Source organism: Sesamum indicum, linkage group LG10, assembly GCF_000512975.1.
Source record: "Sesamum indicum cultivar Zhongzhi No. 13 linkage group LG10, S_indicum_v1.0, whole genome shotgun sequence".
Classification (NCBI taxonomy): domain Eukaryota; kingdom Viridiplantae; phylum Streptophyta; class Magnoliopsida; order Lamiales; family Pedaliaceae; genus Sesamum; species Sesamum indicum.
Genome location: NC_026154.1, coordinates 6,277,377 through 6,298,354, shown reverse-complemented (window position 1 = coordinate 6,298,354; position 20,978 = coordinate 6,277,377). Strand labels below are relative to the sequence as shown.

At 33.3% G+C, this 20,978-nt stretch overlaps 3 protein-coding genes and 1 long non-coding RNA gene across 7 annotated transcripts in view; 3 read left to right on the top strand and 1 right to left on the bottom strand.

Annotated features, from left to right (window-relative positions):
- The window catches only part of LOC105172130 (F-box/WD-40 repeat-containing protein At3g52030), an 8,444-nt gene extending 4,551 nt beyond the window's left edge, over window positions 1–3,893 (top strand). The window contains exons 5-9 of the mRNA XM_011093468.2: window positions 242–345; window positions 949–1,038; window positions 1,338–1,477; window positions 1,809–1,896; window positions 3,330–3,893. Of these exons, the coding sequence (XP_011091770.1) occupies window positions 242–345; window positions 949–1,038; window positions 1,338–1,477; window positions 1,809–1,896; window positions 3,330–3,690 (783 nt within the window). The 3' untranslated portion in view covers window positions 3,691–3,893. The remainder of the gene's footprint in view (window positions 1–241; window positions 346–948; window positions 1,039–1,337; window positions 1,478–1,808; window positions 1,897–3,329) is intronic.
- LOC105172129 (N-terminal acetyltransferase A complex catalytic subunit NAA10-like) lies at window positions 9,551–11,833 on the top strand. Its single transcript, XM_011093467.2, has 2 exons — window positions 9,551–9,909; window positions 11,073–11,833. The coding sequence occupies exons 1-2, from the start codon at window positions 9,610–9,612 to the stop codon at window positions 11,334–11,336; spliced, it is 564 nt and encodes a 187-aa protein (XP_011091769.1). The 5' UTR covers window positions 9,551–9,609; the 3' UTR covers window positions 11,337–11,833.
- LOC105172128 lies at window positions 16,362–18,807 on the top strand. Of its 4 annotated transcripts, none has more exons than XR_002287887.1 (5): window positions 16,362–16,543; window positions 16,704–16,874; window positions 16,980–17,029; window positions 18,345–18,564; window positions 18,674–18,807. It is a non-coding gene; the product is annotated as an uncharacterized LOC105172128 (long non-coding RNA). The 4 variants fall into 4 exon arrangements; XR_002287886.1 differs by having other exon boundaries at window positions 16,980–17,037; XR_848629.2 differs by lacking the exon at window positions 16,980–17,029.
- LOC105172126 overlaps window positions 20,914–20,978 on the bottom strand; it is a gene marked incomplete in the record, with an annotated part of 1,602 nt that continues 1,537 nt past the window's right edge. The window contains 1 exon segment of the mRNA XM_011093466.2: window positions 20,914–20,978.

Sequence of the window (20,978 nt, the reverse complement as noted above, 5' to 3'; positions counted from 1 at the left end):
TGGTTTTCTAATTTAAGTAATTTTGTATTCCACACTTATCGAAGTGATTCACTTGATATGCTTGGATATATGGAGACTGGAATGAGAAGGTAAACTTAGGATCCGTTGTCTGTTGGAAGACCATTGCAAACTAAGGAGAATCACCTAGCATAGAATTATATAATTTGATCAGCAAGGTTCAAGTCTAGTCTGAACACTGACAGCAATAACCATTGGGCTTTCTTTGCTTATTGTCCTATAGGTTGTTGGTCTTGTGGGAACTCGTATATGTATATGGAGGCGCATTGGGACTAGAGATCTATTTTCCTCGCGTGAAGGCATATTTACCCAGGGATTGTGTATGCGGTGGGTGGTATCCCTATTTTTTAATAACATGTTCCATTAAATTCTAAGCAGTATATGCCTTAAATAGAATCAATTATTCTGAAAAGTACAATGCAATTCCAGTCTATTGATTAACAGCAAATATTCTGAAGTTATGCGTTTTGATCCATAATGCTTTTCCTTGGGCCAAACATTTTCTCAATAACTATGAGATTAATATCCTATTAACTTTTCCTTGGGCCAAACATATCCTGAGATTAATATCCTAATAACTAAGACACCATGAGCAGGACTGACTATACCTGGAATTTACATGGTCCTTGTTGTGCTTGCCATTATCAATTTATAGAAGTGATGTAGAGTGTAAGCTATTTGACCCCATTTCTAATTGTACTGGCTGAATGTATCTTAACGTACGCCACAACCAATATTGTAAACCATTGTTGCATATCAGCAAGATGATACCAAATGAGAAATCCCTACATGTGTAGGATGATATACTGCTATATGTAACAACTTTTGCTTAGCAACATGGTGGCTTTCCTTTCATTAACTAGGGAGCTTGTTCAACTTGCACCTAATTGTCTTTACGGGACAAGCGAGCTAAATTTTCTTTGTTTGCAGTTATGAAGACCCACAGGCAGTGGTTGGGTGTGAGGATGGGAAAGTCCGTGTATTTGACATGTACAGCAGAAAGATTTCACAAATAATCAAGTAGATTTCTTGCTTTAGTTGCTTTTTCCCGTGTCTTTTGATCATATTTTAATATTTCTGGAACCATTGTTAATTGGCTTGCTTTGCATGGCATATTTCTCTTCCCTGAGCGTTCGCTGATTTTTGTAACTTGGTCTTTTTCATTGTTTTCCAGATGGCTATTGCATGGCAAGGTTTATGTTTTCCGCAATTATTGGCATACTTTGACAAGCATGGATAATGTATTTCAACTGCTGAAATTTTATAGAATTGCATTTGATATTCTCTAGTTATTGGAATCATTGGTATTATTTTTGTAGGATGCATCCTGGGGCAGTATCATGTTTATCCTTCACTGATGAGCAGTTGATTGTCAGTGGTTCATCCCTTGGTAGTATTTCAATATCAGATCTTTCGTCAGATCTGCAAGTGGCTGCCTTGGACACAACTAGTTCTGGAGGTTTTTCTGACAAAACTTGTTATTTGGATTCATTCTTTTGGTGATGATTTCTTATTTGCTAGTTTTCGCTTAATATTTATGAAGAAAGATTCGTATTCCAGTACCCTAATGATTACTCTTCTATAAGATGCATTTCAAGAAAACATTTGGAGGTTGCATGTGATACAATTCAAGTCTATGTACTGGTTTAGACAATATTTACGGATCTGTCTCTTCTCAAATTTGATTAATAAGAAGGCGGCATTCATGTTAGTAAAAGTTATAACGATGTCAATGATTACAATACTACTGTTAGTATTGATTTGTATCCACATTTCTGCAACTTCTGCAGGAGGCATAAAAACTCTGTGTTTGAACCCAAGCTCGTATTCATTATTTGCTGGATCAAGTACAGGCTATGCATCTTGTTGGGACCTAAGGTATGCACCAAGAATTGTTCTTCCTCTTCACTTTGGTTCCTCTGCTTCTCCTAACCTTACATCATTGTGCTTCAGTAACTTGGAAGTAGCATGTGGCCAGTTGTCCAATATATATATCACTGCTCAGTAATTTTAAGAAGTATTTGGTCATGCTGCCTAGAATCTGGTTTTCAATTAATGGCTTTAGCGTGGTAGATGCTAAACCATTGACGGTTTTAAAAAGTGTGATTGCATACAATCAGATTTATTTCCTTCAGTGATAATATAAAAATTGCATCACAAATTTGTGGGAATTTATCAGACAATTGGGATATATTTGGATAAGCTTTTGGGATAATTACATTTACACCCTGTGACCTATGATTTATTTACACAAACCACCCTCTCTTTTGCATAATTACAAAAACTAGCCCTGACAGCCAAAAAATAAGGGTAGTTTGTGTAATGATGCTAACATTTTTAGGGGTGGGTGTGTGTAATTTTTCAAAAAAGTAAGGGGTGGTTTGTGTAAGTGATAATGATAATTTTGTGGGTCTATGCCTAATTATCTAAAAGATAAGGGTGGGTTGTAAACATGCCATAGATCAGGGGGTGTAAATGTAATTATCCTAAGCTTTTTTAAGTTTTTCACTTTGTTCCTCAATTCTAGTTCTACGGATGCTTGGTATCTGCAATTTTGGTCGATACTTATATGATTTAGAGCCATGTTGTCCGATTATAGATGTATGACAGAGCTCACATATGAACATGCGTGTTCTAGAATAACGTTTTTGCTATAGGAATTCATGAAAATATACACTGGTGCGATAATGTGAAGTTGTCAACATTGCTTATGGAACTGATGGACTATGACAATTAGTTTTCCACAAGTTATACCCAATTGCAATTCTAAATGAATTATGCATTTATCTAATCCCATTAGCATTGTCTTATCAATCTGTATTTTTTGACACGAACGCTGCAAATACTGAGCAGCAAGTCACATGCTTCTTTGACACCAATTATCAACAAGGTACTTCTTCAGATTCAAGATCAACCCTCTATCCATACAAAAAATTTATTTGTGTCAAATACTTTGCTAGCCTTGGCCTGATTTGCTTCATATGAACTTCATTGGTCGTTGCACGGCTTTAAACCTGACTCCATGGACTTTATAACTCTACGCATGTCACACAGTCCAAGATTCTCAGGAAGATGCATCTGTGTTATTACATGAGTTGAAGGAAACGGAATTTTACTTAAATATTCTCATGTAGAAATCCAAAAACAGAAATAGTATACTAAAGATATGTGCTTCATTCATCACTTGTTGGACTTAGTATATATTTTTCTCTTTTTATTTGTGTGCTTAATTTTGAGAGGGACAAAGAGAGGGAGGGTGTACAATATGTGTACGTTGAAAGTTTATTATTAATGTTTCTTGTTTCATGCAGAACATTTAGAAGACTATGGAACACACGAGTTAGCCCAAACGTGCTCTACTCTATGCATCACCTGCGGAACGATAAATCAACACTGGTGGTTGGTGGAATAGATGGTGTGTTAAGAATCGTCGATCAGAACAGTGGAGAAGTATTGTCCAGATGCATAATGCAGGACAACAGAAACGTTCCGAATCAAACAGACAAGAACAGAGTTGTTGAGAAAAAGAAAGCAATACGGCTCTCCGAAGATGACCGGATTGATCTAATGCCGAATCGGCCTCCTATAACATGCTTAGCTGTTGGAATGCAGAAAGTTGTTACCACACACAGTGACAAGCACATCAGAGTGTGGAAGTTCAGTTATAAATGACAAACTTCCGGCGACAATTGCTTTTTCAGAGGTTTCATGTGACTCTTCTCTTAGTGTGTCAATGGCTCCTTACTCTGCTGATGTTTGTGTGACCACTCTTGTGCAGCCTGTATTTCTATGGAGATTTCTTGCTGGTTTTTCCTAAGATTTCAACAATTATTTAGAATAAAATGAAATGCTAAGTTAAAAGAAAAATACCATGTTAAGCACTGAAGACATGGGAAACCAAAAATGAAGATTTGCATATACTGGTAATTCCAATTAATTAAAAGGTAAATTACAGCGAATTCCTATGAAATTTTGTATGATTATAAATATTATCTTGTTGTTTGAAAAAATAAATTTTTTTGATATTTGATAAAATTATATAATTTTTTGATAAAGGTCTGAAATTCTCAAATTTACCCTTATTAGATTTTTTTTAAAAAATAAAAAAATTGTAAAATAATGGAATGAGGGGGATAGAAAAATTTGAAAACAAGTAAATAGTTATCCATTTAGTTTATAAATAAATTTTAATTCTTTTTAATATAAATAAAATTATTATTTATAATCTATAAGGGTATTTTGGTCATTTCAATAGAAACCTAATAGAGATTAATGGATTGAACAATGAAAAATCAATGGATACTAGTAATTTTTGAAAAATTGAGAGGTATTTGTAATTATGTCAAATTTTAGAAGAGTTCGTTTGTAATTTATGCTTAATTTAATGGAAAAAAGAAAGTCAAAACTTGTGATGTGGTGCCAGCTGAATTAGGATTCACACACTTTTTCCTCGAGTGGATCCAATATAAATGTGATCCGATGACGTAGTTGATCTCTATTATTATTATTGAAAAATTGTGGCTCAAGATCAATATTTGGTCGGCCCAAGCCCACACACTTTTTTTGGATGGTAGCCCAATCTTCTGCTGCTTTGGCGCGCTCTCCAGTTAGCCCACTCTCTCTGCCCAGCTTATTTACCTGACCCGTTCCCTTGGTTTCTTATTTTCCATTCTGCAGATGTAACCCTAAAATCTCCTTCCTCTCTCTCTCGCCTCCTTGTTCTCCATCTCCTCCTTCTCTATAATCCACACCGCCGTTTTCCTCCTTGAATTCTTCCTTCACCACCCTAATCTCTCACCGCTATTACTATAAGTAATTCTTCGTGCATGCTTTTGAGACACGATTTGATAAACATAAGAAAAACATTCTCCCCATTTCTCCTATCTACTAATAGTGTTCTTGGTGAATTTTTAAGTGGAAACCTTAGTGGTTGGGGTCTATGTGATCGAGACTATTTTTAAGTGGTTGAAGTCTTTGGTGGTCGTTTAAGTAGTGAAGCCTTGGTGGTTTGTGCTGGGTATAGCAACCGTGTGTGGTTGCCAGCCTAAGTGGCTGTGAGCTTCTCGCCGGATCTGGCTCCCTGAGCATTTTACTGTTTATTATTACTCTGTCATTACTTCTGTTCTCGTTTCTGTATTATTAGTTTTAATATTATTCTTGTAATATTTGTTGTTGTAATATTAGCCTGTATTAGAATTTTTGTAACCCACTAATTTTTCTGTAATAGTTTGATTAGGGTTTGTTTATTATCACTGGGATAAATTCCCAACAATTGTCTTAACGAAATATGATGAAAAGTACAATTCAACCATTTATAACAATAAGGATAAATTACATTTTATCATTCGAATTATACCTATTTTTATACTATGGCATCTATTTTTTTTTTTTTTGATCAATTTACCATCTCAACTTTACGAAATTTGCACTTTGTCATATATGGCTTTTTTTTTTTTGTTGATTTTCCTATTGGAAAAACAATCCATATAGTGCATATATGACAAATATCACATAACATAATCTTTAAATATCACATGTGCACATGTAATGTTTTTCGATAAAAAATTTGATGAAAAAATAATTATAAATAGCAAAGTGCAAAATTTTATTAAATTGAGATGATAAATTGACACAAACAAAAATTAAATGTTAAAGTATAAAAACAGTAATAGTTCAAATAATAAAATGTAATTAACCCTAAAAGTAATAACATAGTCTTCAAATATTAGGTATATATTCTTGTACCATAAACATTTGCAAACTGCGTTGGTCGTTTACATTTTGTATTAGTGTTGAAGGGCTATTTTAGTAAAATTATTGAAAATGACCAAAGGTGCATGGGGTCTTACCATTAATGCTTAAGTTAGTTGTTTAAATATCCTCAATATGTGGGTGTAATTTAATATAAACATAGATATCGTTTACTTTGATAGATTGATTCAAATATTGCTGGATATTTAAGTCAATTCATCAAAATGATCCATTTATTTAAATAAACAACGGCCTAGATGATATCCCTCCGACCCACTTAAGCCCGCGATCCACTCATATAACCTATCAAGGCTAGGGGGCCAAGATTTTTGTCCCGCTCGGACCACTGTTGGACCCCTCTCGTATTTTGACGTTTATGTCCCTGATTATAACTTTATATATTATTAAATTAAATGAATTACAATTAAATTTAATATTAAGTTACTTGTGATAGAGACAAATTTTATTTGTATGCATTTAAATTAACTAAAATATAATTGATATTATATATTAATGCAATGTAGAATATCTTGATATTTATCTATGAGATAGGGTGAATTTAATTAACAAATTCAAAAAAAAATATGGTATTAAATATTAAAGCACCTTGGGCACTTTACCAAAACTTAGGGATTGTGCCGTGGATGCAAGAAGATCAAAGCGCAGTAAATATCTATTTGTGTCGAGGGTCCTGGATATGTAATTGCTCAAGCAAATCGAATTTTTGTTCATAAGTAGAGTTCAAAATGGGAAAAGTATTATTTTAGTCCGTTAAATATGGCTAATTTTAATTTTAGTCCGATAACTATATCCATTTTTGTTTAAATCCAGTAACTTACGAAATTGCTTACTTTTAATCCTCTGACAGATTTTCGGACAATTTTACCCCTATGAGTGCATACGGACTAAAACTGCCTTTTAAAAGTTGCATAGGAGTAAAATTGTCCAAAAATCTGTCAGATGACTAAAAGTAAGCAATTTCATAAGTGACTGGACCTAAACAAAAATGGACATAGTTATCGGACTAAAATTAAAATTAGGCATACTTAACGGACTAAAATAATACTTTTTCCGTTCAAAATTTTAGAATTATACTTATTGGGAAGAGTTTAACTCTTTCGCTCCAGTCTTGAGTAAAAAATCTTTATTATATTTATTCAATTAAATAAAATAAAAGATAGAGAAAATGAATAACTGATCAAAACTGATAAAATAAATGAACTGGTGAATATTAATCATTGATAGACCTAATTAATTAAAAAAATGACTAGTTGTTACAGAAATAAGTCCCTCGTTCTATCTACTCAAGGCAGTTCTCTAGGCTTGTGAGCGTTAATTAATAGTATATATATTCATCCATATACGATGAAATACACTTAAAAATACAGTAGCCCAGTACAAATACTCATGGATATACAATGAAATACACCCAAAATACAGTAGCTCTTATCATGTTAAAATATTAAAACAAATATATACACCATCAATATATATGCCTGTAGGCATATGGTATAATAAACCTTCATTGTAAACTAGAAAAGAAGCTATTATTGGCTATAATTATAATAATTATATACTAAACATTATTATTAATTATGGTTAAATAAAATCGATACGAAAATATAAAAAAAAATATTTGGCATGGCTTAAAATTATTTATCATGATTAAAAGTCATGACAGATATTTTAGCTATCCATGCAAAAACTCAGACCAACAACTAACGGGGGCCGCACAAGCGATGGAGCATGTGGTTTAATTCGATGCAAAGCGAAGAACCTTACCAGGGCTTGACATGCCGCGAATCCTCTTGAAAGAGAGGGGTGCCTTCGGGAACGCGGACACAGGTGGTGCATGGTCGTCGTCAGCTCGTGCCGTAAGGTGTTGGGTTAAGTCCCGCAACGAGCGCAACCCTCGTGTTTGGTTGCCATCGTTGAATTACTTTCTTTTTTCTTTGCAGCTGCCATACAAGTCAAGCCTGTGAGCTAGTTTGAGACAGTGAGCCAGTGCATGTGGTTGAAGTCTAAGGTACAAAGACCTGCTTTCTCAGATTCAAAAGCCGAGGTTCCTTTGTTTTGGGCAAGTCCAATTACAAACAAAAGAGAAGGTTTGTGTGACCGTGGTCAATAATTATTTGCTACTTTTTTTTTAAAACGGTAGATGAACATGGGATGAGAGTGGGAATAAAAAATGACTCTGGTTGTTGTGACGTCAACAATTTGAAATGAATAAATAATTATATTACATTATATTCAAGATTGAAACGGGAATTTCAATATTTATGATTGCTATTATAAATTATTGAGAAATAAGTTTATTTTTTTTATATCTATCTATACTTTATTATTAAAAAAGAATATTCTTTTGGTGTTTCATCGTTTTGTGATTTGTCATTTTTTTAATAATTTTTATTTTCTCTTTCTTCCCAACTTCCACGTCCCTTTTTTCTTTCAATAATTTCTCATAATTTTTCTTGTATTTTTTATTTATCTACTTAATCATTTCCTGAATAATAATTAGTTTTTTAAAATTTAAAAGTAGTTATGCACATATATTTGTGTGGGTTACATATATTAGTATCTATGTTATATATTAAGGGAGCGCACATTTTTAGTGTCTTTTTTTTTCGTCTATTTTTAAATATTAAAGTTAATTTTTTATTTACTTATTTAACTTCTCAGTCCCCTACTATATCTTTTGATAGTTTTTTTTTTTCATGCATCTTTTTTATTATAATTTTCTTATAAATTTAATTTTAATTTATTATTTTGTATATATTTTATTAAATAATAATTATTTTATTTTAAATAGTATTATAGACATTGCACACGCGTAAATTGTGCTACAAATAGTTAATATTTATACTATATAAAAAAGAAAGACCCTTCACACCCATAAATTGTTAATGATACCATCGTACTAATTTTTTTTTTTTTTTTTGTTCTGCCAAAAATGTTTTTTAACTGATAAGGTAACTAACTTGTTCAATTTTCTAAATTTTACATTAACTGATAAATTAAAAAAAAAATTCTTTCTTTTTTTAAAGGTAATTATTGAATTGTATATTTTACTCTTATATAGTATATTTTTAAGTGTGAAAGATTATTTATTATATGCACGTAGGAATTGAGTACCATAAAAGCTAGTAATATTAAAGATTAGTGAATTGGTGTCACTGTCTGCATAACTATCTTTTGATATTTTTTTTTAACTTTTTACGTAATCATCTCTTTAAATTTGGTGTAATTACATGTCGATCTACTGTAATTTTTTTAAAATTACATCTAATACCCCTAGAGTTTGTTCTAGCCTAACAGATAAACCATCAACCAGTCAAAATTCATCAAATTTGTTAATATTAATAAAAAAAATTCAATGAAAATTCATATTTACCACTGATTGACTTACTATCGAGTTATGCACGTTAAATAAATATTTTCAAACCAAAACCCTCCTCACATATATTAGCATGTGAAGATGTATAAAGGTAATTCGATTAGAAAAGATTTGTTTGGCCTGCAATAAGTTAGTAATAAGTCAATTGAAATGAATATTGGATTTTTATTTATTTATTTTTTGTTGATATCAACAAATTCAATAAAGTTTAACCCATCAAAAAATATATTTATTAGACAGAAATAAATATTAAAAATATTAAATATAATTTTTTAAATTATAAGAGTTTTTACATGTCATTATATGGGAAAGAAATGTGTAATTATATATTTAAAAAAAAATGTGTAATTATAACTCAAACAAATTTAAGCACACTCTCTATTGGGTCTTTCTCTACTTTTCCCAAATCAAACGAAACCCTAATCCTCTGCCCCCACCAAAGAACAATGGTGTGCATCAGGAAGGCGACAGTGGACGATTTGCTGGCGATGCAGACCTGCAATTTGTTCTGCCTGCCGGAGAATTATCAGATGAAGTACTACTTGTACCACATTCTCTCATGGCCGCAGCTCCTCTACGTGGCCGAGGATTACAACGGCAAGATTGTCGGTTATGTTTTGGCCAAAATGGAGGAGGAAACTACCGAGTGCCACGGCCACATCACTTCTCTCGCCGTCCTCAGAACTCACCGGAAACTCGGCCTCGCCACCAAACTCATGACTGCTGCTCAAAACGCCATGGAACAGGTCTGGTGCTGGATTTTCGGAGGGTCTTTGTTCTATTTTTGTAGTCTTTCTATAGTGAATTTAATTTTCGGCGTGCTGTGGGAATTTGAATTTCAATTGAAGTATTTCTAGTTCTGATTCTACAGCTTCAATATTTGATGCCGAAATCAAATAGTTTGATTGATTGACAATTTAGCTAGCTGTTCAAATTGGGTTTCGCTTTAACTATGGGACTCCATTATTTTGTTTTTTTCTTGTTTTTCATTAATTTTTATTTGATGATGAGAGTAACTGTAATGAATATTATTTTTCGTTAGTAGTATTTGAAACTAACAAACCAGGAATTGGTGGACTGCAGATGCTTGACATTTTCCTTTGAACCACCTCTTGCGCGCTTGTGCATAATTTGATCTATTTGTCCTTATGATGCTGTGGTGTGCTGTTCTAGCTTTGTGAAAATCCCCCGTAGTCAAATTCTTGAGTATCTATTTTGATTTAGATATGTGTTACTTATTTGGGGGCATGAATTGTGATGGTAGACAATCCTAAAGGTGATTTCGGAAAAGATCAATTGGAATCTAGCATTGCAGGCAAGAATTCAAAAAAAAAGAAAGAAGAAGTTGATAAAAATTAAGCTTATGCCTTTTTAATTTTAGTTTTGTTTCTGAATTTCATCTAATCTCGTGAAAAGGGGAAATGAAACAGTCTGCAAATTAGGATGTGGCGCACAGAACTACTCTGGCGTGTCAAGCATATTTTCCCTTAAAACAAAGATTTTCATTTGCACATTTCACTGGATCTAGAAATGGCCTGTGATATCTTACAGGAACTTGTATATCATTTATAATCTTCAGAAAAGTACAAAAAAACAATTTCACTTGAAAAGTCTTCAGTTTTTAGTCATGTGCTCATGCATAAATCATTTGTGTGCTCAAAGTTAGAAGTTTTTACAAATGTAATTTGAACAAAGTGCTTTTGTTTGTTGTTGATCTTTTCCTGTATAAGAGTTTTGAACAGCTATGGAAATTGTAAATTGGAAACGAGTTGGCTATTTTCCCAGTGGGTTATATGCAGCTTTCTGCCCTTTCCTACTGTTGTGAGAGAAAATGTTTGCAAGTTGGTATGGATCTCGGATATTAGTTTTATCTGTTTTATGGCTAACATATCATGTGGTTTCTAAACAGGTGTATGGCGCGGAGTATGTCTCGCTGCACGTCAGAAAAAGCAACAGGGCTGCATTTAATTTGTACACTGAAACGCTAGGGTACAAGATACACGACGTGGAGGCAAAATATTATGCCGATGGGGAAGATGCTTATGACATGAGAAAACAATTGAAGGGTAAGAAGCATCACCACCACCACCACCACCACCATGGTGGTGGGTGTTGCTCCGCGGACTTGAAAGCAGATGAAAAGCCTGGGTCAGCGGAGACGAAAACAGAGTGATTTGAATCAAGTAAGTGGCCAGAAATTTGTTATTCTTCCTATCACTTGGCATGGGAACATCAGCCCCCACTGCTTGTGTACGTATTATAGTCTGCTTTGGCAGCTTGGACGTCTGAAAAATGTACTGTAAGAACACTTTTTTGAGGGGTGGGGATGTAGTAATGCAAGCTCGATTAGTTATGACGGCAATGGTGTTTGATGTATTTGCCCATCCTTCCACCGTAGTTTTTGCTTGTTCCACTGAAAAATTGATGTCCGAGGATGAAAGTCTTCAAATAATGTCGCCAAAGAACTGTGATACCATGATCCTTTAGTGGCAGTCATGCATTTGGAGTTTATTCTGCGTTCACTTGAAAGTTGAAATTCAAAACCTCTTTGAGGTTCCTGTTTCGGTACAAAATCTAGCAAGGAGGTTAGCCTCTTGTTAGTTATCACAACGGGAATATATTGTATTTGTGATATATTTTGGATGTAATTAATGTAAGATTAAAAATCAATCATATAACACATAAAACAACACCCGTAGCCCCTTGTTTACTTTCTGTAATGGGATCAAAGTGGTATAGATTAGTGGATGATAAAATTTGGAATATGCATTGGAAGGATTATGTAATATTTTTTTTACTTTATTGGATGAAATACTGAATTAATGTGTGATAACTTTATCTTAAATTTACTAACATGCCATTAATTTGAAAAAATATTATGAAATATCAAATTACCCCTTAATATGACAAAATGGTCAATGGAAAAAAAGTACTTTTATATTTTTCTTTTTCAATTAGCAATTTTAGATTTTAATTATTATTATTATTAGTTTATTTAGTTTCCAAAACACCCAAATAAAAATAAAATTGAGGATAAATTAGGTCTTAAAAAAAAATCATTTTGGATGGTGGGTTTTGTGGGATAGTTAATCTCACCTCATTTGGTGGGATTACTATCAAACATTTATTCTTCTTAAAATCGGGCTTAATTTTATTATTTCGGGCTGACATTTTATAAAGTAAACAAGCCATTAAATTGGATTAGGCTGAATATCTAGCCCAACCCAATTAAGTAAATATGGCCATAATGTAATTAATTTAGTTGATATGTTTTCAATGTTCAAGTGTTTATTAAATGGCTATTCTTAGGTTTTAGATCTGCATCGAGTATATGTGAGGAAAATATTTGTTTCAGCGATCCAGTAAGAGAAGCTCCGGGTAGTTTTGTTTCTGATCCAAATCTGATAAATACTCGTAGCTGGTATTTATATATTCTATTCAAATTTTATTCATTCGGTCTTATCTATTCTATATACAAAATAATTGGGTCCGATGTATGTCATAGAGTATATATATTTGGTTATTATGAAAAGTATGAGAATAAGAGAAGTAGAAGTAAAAAGTAATTTTTAAGGCATAGTTTGGTATTTGGGTAGGGGGAAGAAATAGAGGGAAGTAAAAGTCGATATATATGAAATCTTTTTGAAGTCTAATTTTATTTCCGTCCAACATTAGGCAAAAAAGTGAAAGTATAAAGCCAAAAAAATAAAAAAAAAATATTTCTTATTTTATATATTGTATTGCTAATATATGTTGATGGGTATGGCCTAAAAGCATTTGGCCCAATAAGAGATATAAAACCCAAACCAGATCTACCAACCCATGATGAGGACGGCCCATTGAAAAATTATCAAGCTCAGTCCAAAGAGGGAATCCAAGTACACCAGGCTCAGCCCAAGAGAGAACCCCAATACGCTAAGCAAGCTCAGTACACCAGACTCAGCTCAAGAAGGAAGTCTAGTACAAGGCCGGTCATATCTCAAACTTACCTTCCAAGCCCAGCCCAGGAGAAGGGAGATGCTACTGAGAAGCTGGACTCCTTGACCTAGAGGCCTCCTTGCAGAGTAGGAGTCCTCATATGAAAGGAATCCTCTTCCAACAAAAAATGTGATGATCAAGCTGAAGATAAAATGGAATCATGCCTTATCCAACAAATTTCTCGCCTCTTTTTCTGGAAGTGCGGATAACAGGTAAAGTCCCTATGTAGGGGGACTCATTCTCTATAAATACAGGCAACACCCATCGACATGAACACCTTCAAGAATTTGGAAATCACCGTGCTATTTCGCTGATACTCTCAACTCATGTTTTCATCACATTTAGCTCACGAAATTCTTACTTTTACCTCAGTTTCTCATTATAATTTATTTCTACATTTATTTATTTCTAAATCCAGAATTAACTTGAGCGCTGGAGTGGTAACATATTATTTTGCAGGTCTTATTTATCAAGTTCTCTTGCTCAATAACCCAAATCTATCATCAAAATCCAAGGACATTGGGCTCATGCTAAAATCGCACGGATCATATATATATATATATATATATATATATAGTTTTCCTCCAATTCTTTTCTTCTTTCCATTGATAATACTATACATCTTCGCAAGACAAAAGACAATAAAATCACTGAAAAACTATTGCATTGTTGAATATTTTCATTAATAAGAAATATTCTTATTCTTGTTTGATAAATACTTTTACTAATAAGGTTTTAAATTTTTTTATATGCTAAAATTATTTTAGTATAATATTGATTTGCATACTTCATACAAAATGAAGAGAAGGGCTATTCAGTAAACCACAAAAAATAGTTTTTTGTTCTCAATCTGTTTTTTCTGTACTAAACAAGTGGAAGTATTTGAAATATTTTCCTTCCAATTATATCAAATAACTTGAAGGAAAACTATTATTTTTTTCCTATTTTTCCCCCCTTTCACTTCTCTTTTTCTTTCACATAAACCAAACGAACCCCTCTTTGGGTGTTACACATTAAAATAAATTAAATATTATAAATATTTCTTTATAATGATATTACCAAAAACATTTTACTAAATTAATTTATTAAACATATTTCATGAACTTACAATCTTACATCGATAAGGGAAATTAAAAGCTATTTGAATTTTTAATATGTGCAAATTAAATATTGTTGAAATATATATATATATATGATGCCTGCGATTTTTAGCATGGATCCAACGTTTTTGGATCTTAAAGATAGATTTGGGTTGATTGAGCAAAAGACTTGAGAAATAAAACTTACAAGCACGTTGGCACTCCGACGCTCAAGTTAGTTTTGAATTTAGGAATAAATAAGTGAAGAAATAAATTTTAATGAGAAAGTGAGATAAAAATAAAAATTTCGTAAACAAAATATGGTTAGGGCACGAGTTGAGAGTTGCAGCAAAAATAGCAAAGCAATCTCCAAATTCTTGAAGTTGTCCCCGTTGGAGGATGCTGCTTGTATTTATAAATAAGGCATCCCCCTTCGTGGGGACTCTACATGTTACCTGTATCTTCGAGAAAAAGGGCAAAAAACATGTGGATAAGGCATGATTCTATCTTATTCTTAGTTTGATCAGTACGTTTTTGTCTGCAAAATAACTTCTTTTACGTAAGGACTCCTACTCTGCAAGGAGTCCAGAGCCTTGAGGGCGCTTTCCTTATCTTGGACTGGGCTTGGAAGGCAAGCCTGAGGTCTGACAAATCTTGTGCTGGGCTTCTCTCTTGGGCCGAGCTTGATAATCTTTCAGCAGGCCGTCCGCATCATAGGCTGATGGGCCTGGTTTGGGCTTTAAACCTTTTCTTGGGCCAAGTACTTTTGAGCCATACACATAAAGATGATCTTGACTTTGTTCAAATAATAGATCATGTAAATTACATAACTCGCATAGATTCGAGATAGGAACGAAAATTAAAGAATCGGTAGGAAAAAGAATATGAAAACTATATTTTTAACTTTCGAATGATTCTTTCGTTGATCTGAAATTGTGTTCAACTTTCATTTCATGATCTTTTTTCAATTCAAATTCAAATAAATTTTATTAGTCCCATATATTAATCAAGCATGACTTATTATTTTATGTTCAAATTAATTTTATCATAAATTTAACTTGGTATTGTCACTACAAAAATAAAGATGAAAAACTCTAATAATTTTTTTTTAAAACTATCAGTACGTAAAAGAAATTAATAAAGTATGTATAATATTTAAGAATTTTAGATGGCAAGTTAATCTAGTCGATTAATTTATTAAAAAAAATATATATTTAATGATTTTAATTAATACCCGTACAACAAGTAACATAAGTTCTAGATTCTACCCATACCCAAAATACTTGTTTCAATGGGTATGTGATTTGAGTTTGAGTCTAATATAAAAGTAACGGGTTTGAGTTTGAATGTTACATATTATAATAAATTCAGATATAGATAATGTCCGTCCATTGACAAATCTAAAGCAGCATACCTATAACTAATCTATTGGTATTGAGAATTAAGACTTAATAATTCATATTATGAGACAGGTCGCTTAAAGAAGTCTACTATTTTTATAAAAAATTAATGGTGTTTTCTAATAGTGTACTCATTCGGTCTTATATTTTAGAGGTGTTCATTCTGATGAATTAAAATTACAATTTGGTTCTTTTTATTTTATATCGAATTAATAAAAAATTAAAGCAAATATACATATAATATAATGTTAATTTATTAGTTATGAATTATTTATTGATCAATAGTTATACTAAATTAAGTATATGTTAATCATAAAATTATTATTTTTTTGGTATAAATATATATATTAAGATATTAATTTTTGTATGTTGCTTTATTTATTATATTTATATATGTATTTATAATATAATGTGTATTTTAAAATTTAGTATCCGGTTGGGGTTCAATTAACCAATATAAAAAATTAAATTAAATCGAATATAATCATTTTTTTTTTTTTGATTTAGTATTCTATAAAAATCGAATTTTTGATTTGATCGGTTAATCAAAATTTGGACACGCCTATTGAATAATAGGAAAGTGTTGTAGCCTGTGATAGTTGTGCTGGGCCAATTATGGGCCTCATAAGTCTAGGGCCGCTATATGAGTCCAGCCCATTAATCAAATTTACGTTTCAAATCTGTTTCCCACATCGAAGATATATTAAAACCATTTGTTCTTGATGTAGCGCGGTGTGATGACAGGAGTATGTCCCTTCGGGGACATCCGATAAAATTGGAACGATACAGAGAAGATTAGCATGGCCCCTGCGCAAGGATGACACGCATAAATCGAGAAATGGTCCAAATTTTTTTTTTCCCTAAATTTTCAACCAAGAACACTTGATGTTCTCAGGATCGAATTGCTTCATGGTTTGCTTCAGGTTGGTTGTGATGGTAAATTATAGGCATTTTTGTTTTAGTTTCTTTTGGTTCTTCTGCTTTCTTGTGAATTGATTTAGGATTCTTAGTTCTGATTCTTGGGTCATTTCTGAGCTGCTGAAGTATATGGATCTTCTGATATCAGTATTCACTGTGACGTAGGAGGATGAGGCCTGGGAATGGGAGTGGGAGCTGGAGCTGGTGCCGATGGAGGGTCGAAACCCCCTTCTGGAGAGGGTGGAAACAGACGTCGGAACATTGTTAATGATTTCGGATCCTAGGTCAATGTGGCTCCGGTCATCTTTGACCCTCATGAGACTGCAGGCAAAATAGGTAAGAAACTATTTGCTCAAATGCGTAGCTGAATTTTAGACACGGGGAAATTGTTTGAGGATGAGAAGGTGATGCATTTCCTAAGAGCTAGACCATATTATGTAGGTCCTTGGTGCTTTAATGCTTGAAGCCTGTTGATATAGAGTATAATGACGGTAATACGGTATATTTCTTTTCATGTACCTTTTTGTTGGGAACATTGAGCGGCATGGCATTTCGAAATTAGTTGTTTTCGTGTAGTTTCCGTTGATAACATTTCGCTGCTCAGGCATGCTAACGATCTGTGATGTCGAAAGTTTCAAGTGCAAACTATGTTAACAGGAAAAGATTGAGGAAAATGTGGAATTGGGTTCAGATGCAGATTAATCTGAATCCCAGAAATTCAGAGTGTTCTTGCATCTTCTTTTCTTTCTATCTTCAGAGAGTCAAGAATTCTTAAAATGCTTTAAGGACTGGGAATAAGACACATATTTCATGTAGTTTCGTGGGAAAACTTTTAAGGAATGTCATGCATGAGTGATCAAGCTAACCCACTGGATTTTAGTGTAGTTGCTATCAGCACATTGGATATGGAAACAATAGGTTCAGAATTCAGTAGAATGAGTGCTTTCTATTTACTTCCCCAGAGCCACCGTGTCTGATATTCACTTTTGGTTACTGTGATCTCCATTGTTCACATTCCTAGATGCCTGCAGAGATAAATGTATAGGAAAAATGGCTAAAGACATAGAAAAACAAAATGTATATCAGCAAATGCTGACTGATCTACCATGAACACATAGGCCGACAGTTGGATCATTTACAGGCTGGTAAGATACTTCTAGGTCTATCCTCTTCAGCTGCAATTTTTATGTTTTCAAGTGCGAATATAATGAATACATTTTAGCTGTATCTATAACTCATTGCTTATGGAACCTTAGGAAACTGCAGTAAGTTGATTGATTCTTTCGTTTGTCTTTCTCTTTCAGCTTGTTAAGTGCATGTATTGTTTGAACATGACTCTTCTCATTCTTAATTAGCTAACATCTAGTGATAGGGTGAAGATTATTGTATTTTGCATCATCTTGATTATTTATTCATTTGAGAGGGAGGTTGTCATGTAAAAGTAGGTTACGCTGCTAGGAATCAGGTGCAAGACCTTGTAGCAACCCTTTCTCAACAACATTGCAGTGGATTTAATTTCAAGTACTTCATGATACACCAGATCCTTCTGCCAGTATAACTGAATGCTTAAGCTAATAATTCTAAAAGAAAATAACATTCTAATACACGGAAGAGATTCAGTTAAGAGTTATTATTTATCAATTGAATATTTGATCTCTCTCTTTAAATTCTTGGAGTACTTTGCGTTGCTTTTCAATCTCTATTCATTGACTGATTCTTCATAAGAATAATGAGATATAATGTATTTCTCAGTTATGCTTTTGCTTTCTTCTTTTTCTCATTTTCTCATGTAAGCGTTTTGCATAGATGATGGACCCCTTGCGAAGGAGTTGTTGCATTAAACTTTCTCCAGTCTTGTAGATGCATATTCTTGCAGAGAATTCCTTCAAAGTCTGAGCATTTTCTGTGACCATGAGATTTTGCACAATGAATATACATTTTTGACCAAAATTATCTTTGGGGTTACTGATCATGAGGCTCAAAGTTCCCAGGAACCCACTGCAATGAGATGCTTGCTGCAAGAATGGTGAGAAGTGTTCCTTTACCGTGATTTCATTTTCTTTTTGGATAAAACATGAGTAGACAATGCAAACACCAAGATTTGGTAAATTGAATGCATGGATGTGCTTCTGCAGTACCTATGTAGCTGACATTCATCACTAGCCTACCGGAGCTTGAGTCGCATTGCTGCTCTTCCATCATACGGATGAGCATTCTCCCACGCGCACCATTATTTTCCAATTAAGTAAATATATTGTATCGTAGGTTCAATCGCTCTTGCATCTTTTACCTATCATCGACTTTCTGCTTTTTGTTTATGTGCTGAAAGGGAAGGTTAGACTTGAGATTCGATTCTTATTTCATTTGCTTGTCTTATGTATGATATTCCGAATAATTGTTACATTGAAAAACTTTCAGGCTACCTACAGGGATACTTGTTTGAAACCTATCGATCGGCGGGTAATATCCTACTCGGACTCGATAAATACTTGCAGTTGTGACTTGTATGTTTTATCCAGATCCTACCCATTGGGTCTTACCCATTTTATATCCAAAATAATTGGATCCGATATGGGTCTTACCTATTAAGTCTTACTCATTAAAATGAATGAAACAATTATATATGTTTTTTTGTAATGATATCACCAAAACATATTACTAAATTAATTTATTAAAAATATTTCTTGAACTTGCAATTAAAAAAATAAATTAAAAGCTATTTAAATTTTTATCATGGGCGAATTGAATATTGTTGAAATATATATAATGATTTTGATTTTGATCAAATAATGTGTTGTTATTCGTCAATTGCACAATCAGCACAGATTTGAGATAGAAATGAAAATTAAAGAACCAGTAGGGAAAAAAGTATGAAAAATATATTTTAACTTTAGAGTATTTTCTTTTATCGATCTAAAATTACATTTAATTTTCATTTCACGAGTGTTTTACAATTCAAATTCAAATAAATTTTATTATTCCGATGTATTAGTAGAGCTTGCTTGTCACTTTACAATTCAAATTAATTTTATCAGAAATAAAAAGAAAGAACAATTGTTTGCTCGTTCACCAAGGAGAAGCCATCTCTAATACTTCTTGCTGCTCCTTTTTTCTTTTTCTTTTTTCTTTTTTTTTTCGAAGAAATGTAAATTTTATTAAAACTATATAACCGGCTGCTCATCATGGGGCACCAAGCCCATAAAGGCATGCATAATGTACCCCCATATATTTGCAAGAAAATTTGAACATATCCAAGCTATCTTCTATAGTCTAAATAGGACATATGCCTGCAAGCTCTGCAATTCTTCCCCCGAATCCCATTCTAAATTGATCCAGCTCGTGTTTTGTAATCACTTCAGCCTAACAGAGTGGTAAAAAAACAACCAAAAAAAAAAAACTCAATCTTCAATCTCCTTTCGTTGTGATATACTAAAGTTGCCAAGGTAGCTCTATAAACTGCATTGATATAGTGCTGCCCTCTCCATCTTTTAGCGGCCACTCAATACCCCTACTCCACTCGGCATGTGGCCGCGCAAACTATACTTCTTTATTAAGAGTAGCCGAGCATCTCCTAGAAAAAGTGCACTGAAAGAAGAGGTGAGAATGCGCCTCCAAAGTTTGGTCAGTGCAGAGCGCACATGAACTATCTGCAATGTACGTGCACGATTTATCCACCATGGAAACCCTCTCTAGAATGGCTAGCCATAGCATAAACAGATTACTTTGAATCATAAGAGGTCCCTGCAGCATGGGCCTCACCCTCTCTAGAATGGCTAGCCATAGCATAAACAGATTACTTTGAATCATAAGAGGTCCCTGCAGCAGAGAGGCCCATGCGACCTACGCTGCTTGTGACCGAATTGACTGCAACATCTTAGCATACTTCTTGCTGATTTTATCATAAGTAAAGATTATTAAGGAAGAGAGCTGGATTTTGCAATAATATGTACTAAATTTTTATTAGGTTTATTTGAATAACATGTAATATATCCGTGGAATTTGATTTTCATTTCTTTTACCAGACAACCACAGTGAAGCAGACAAGGAGAATCTCATCATCATTCTTTTTCACTTTCCTCCAATTCTCCATACCGACTGAATCGATTAGAAGCCACAGCAATAACCATAAGGGAACTTCCTCTCATGGTACATTCTTGTTTTTGAGTATAAATATTCTTGATACAAGAAAATTCCACAGCACTTTTACATCGTCACAGACCAAAGATAATAACAGAATCAAGCACTTTTCAAGCAGATTGACCGCATTTTATAATCTTTATACAAGGAGGAGCTCTTTTATCAGTAAATTACATGAATTGGCAATCAGAACAATAAGTTTTCACAGGTATGAAAGGGTAAGCGCCGGCTCAGTATATATAACAGAAGGACGTGCTATATATTTCATTTCTTCATACTTCTCACGCACAATATGTAAAATCA

What these genes read in the sequence shown, in the direction of transcription:
- LOC105172129 (XM_011093467.2), top strand. Translation starts at nt 9,610, where the DNA reads ATGGTGTGCATCAGGAAGGCGACAGTGGACGATTTGCTGGCGATGCAG. An exon ending in CTCAAAACGCCATGGAACAG is followed by an intron (nt 9,910 to 11,072) that starts GTCTGGTGCTGG and finishes GTTTCTAAACAG; the next exon opens with GTGTATGGCGCGGAGTATGT.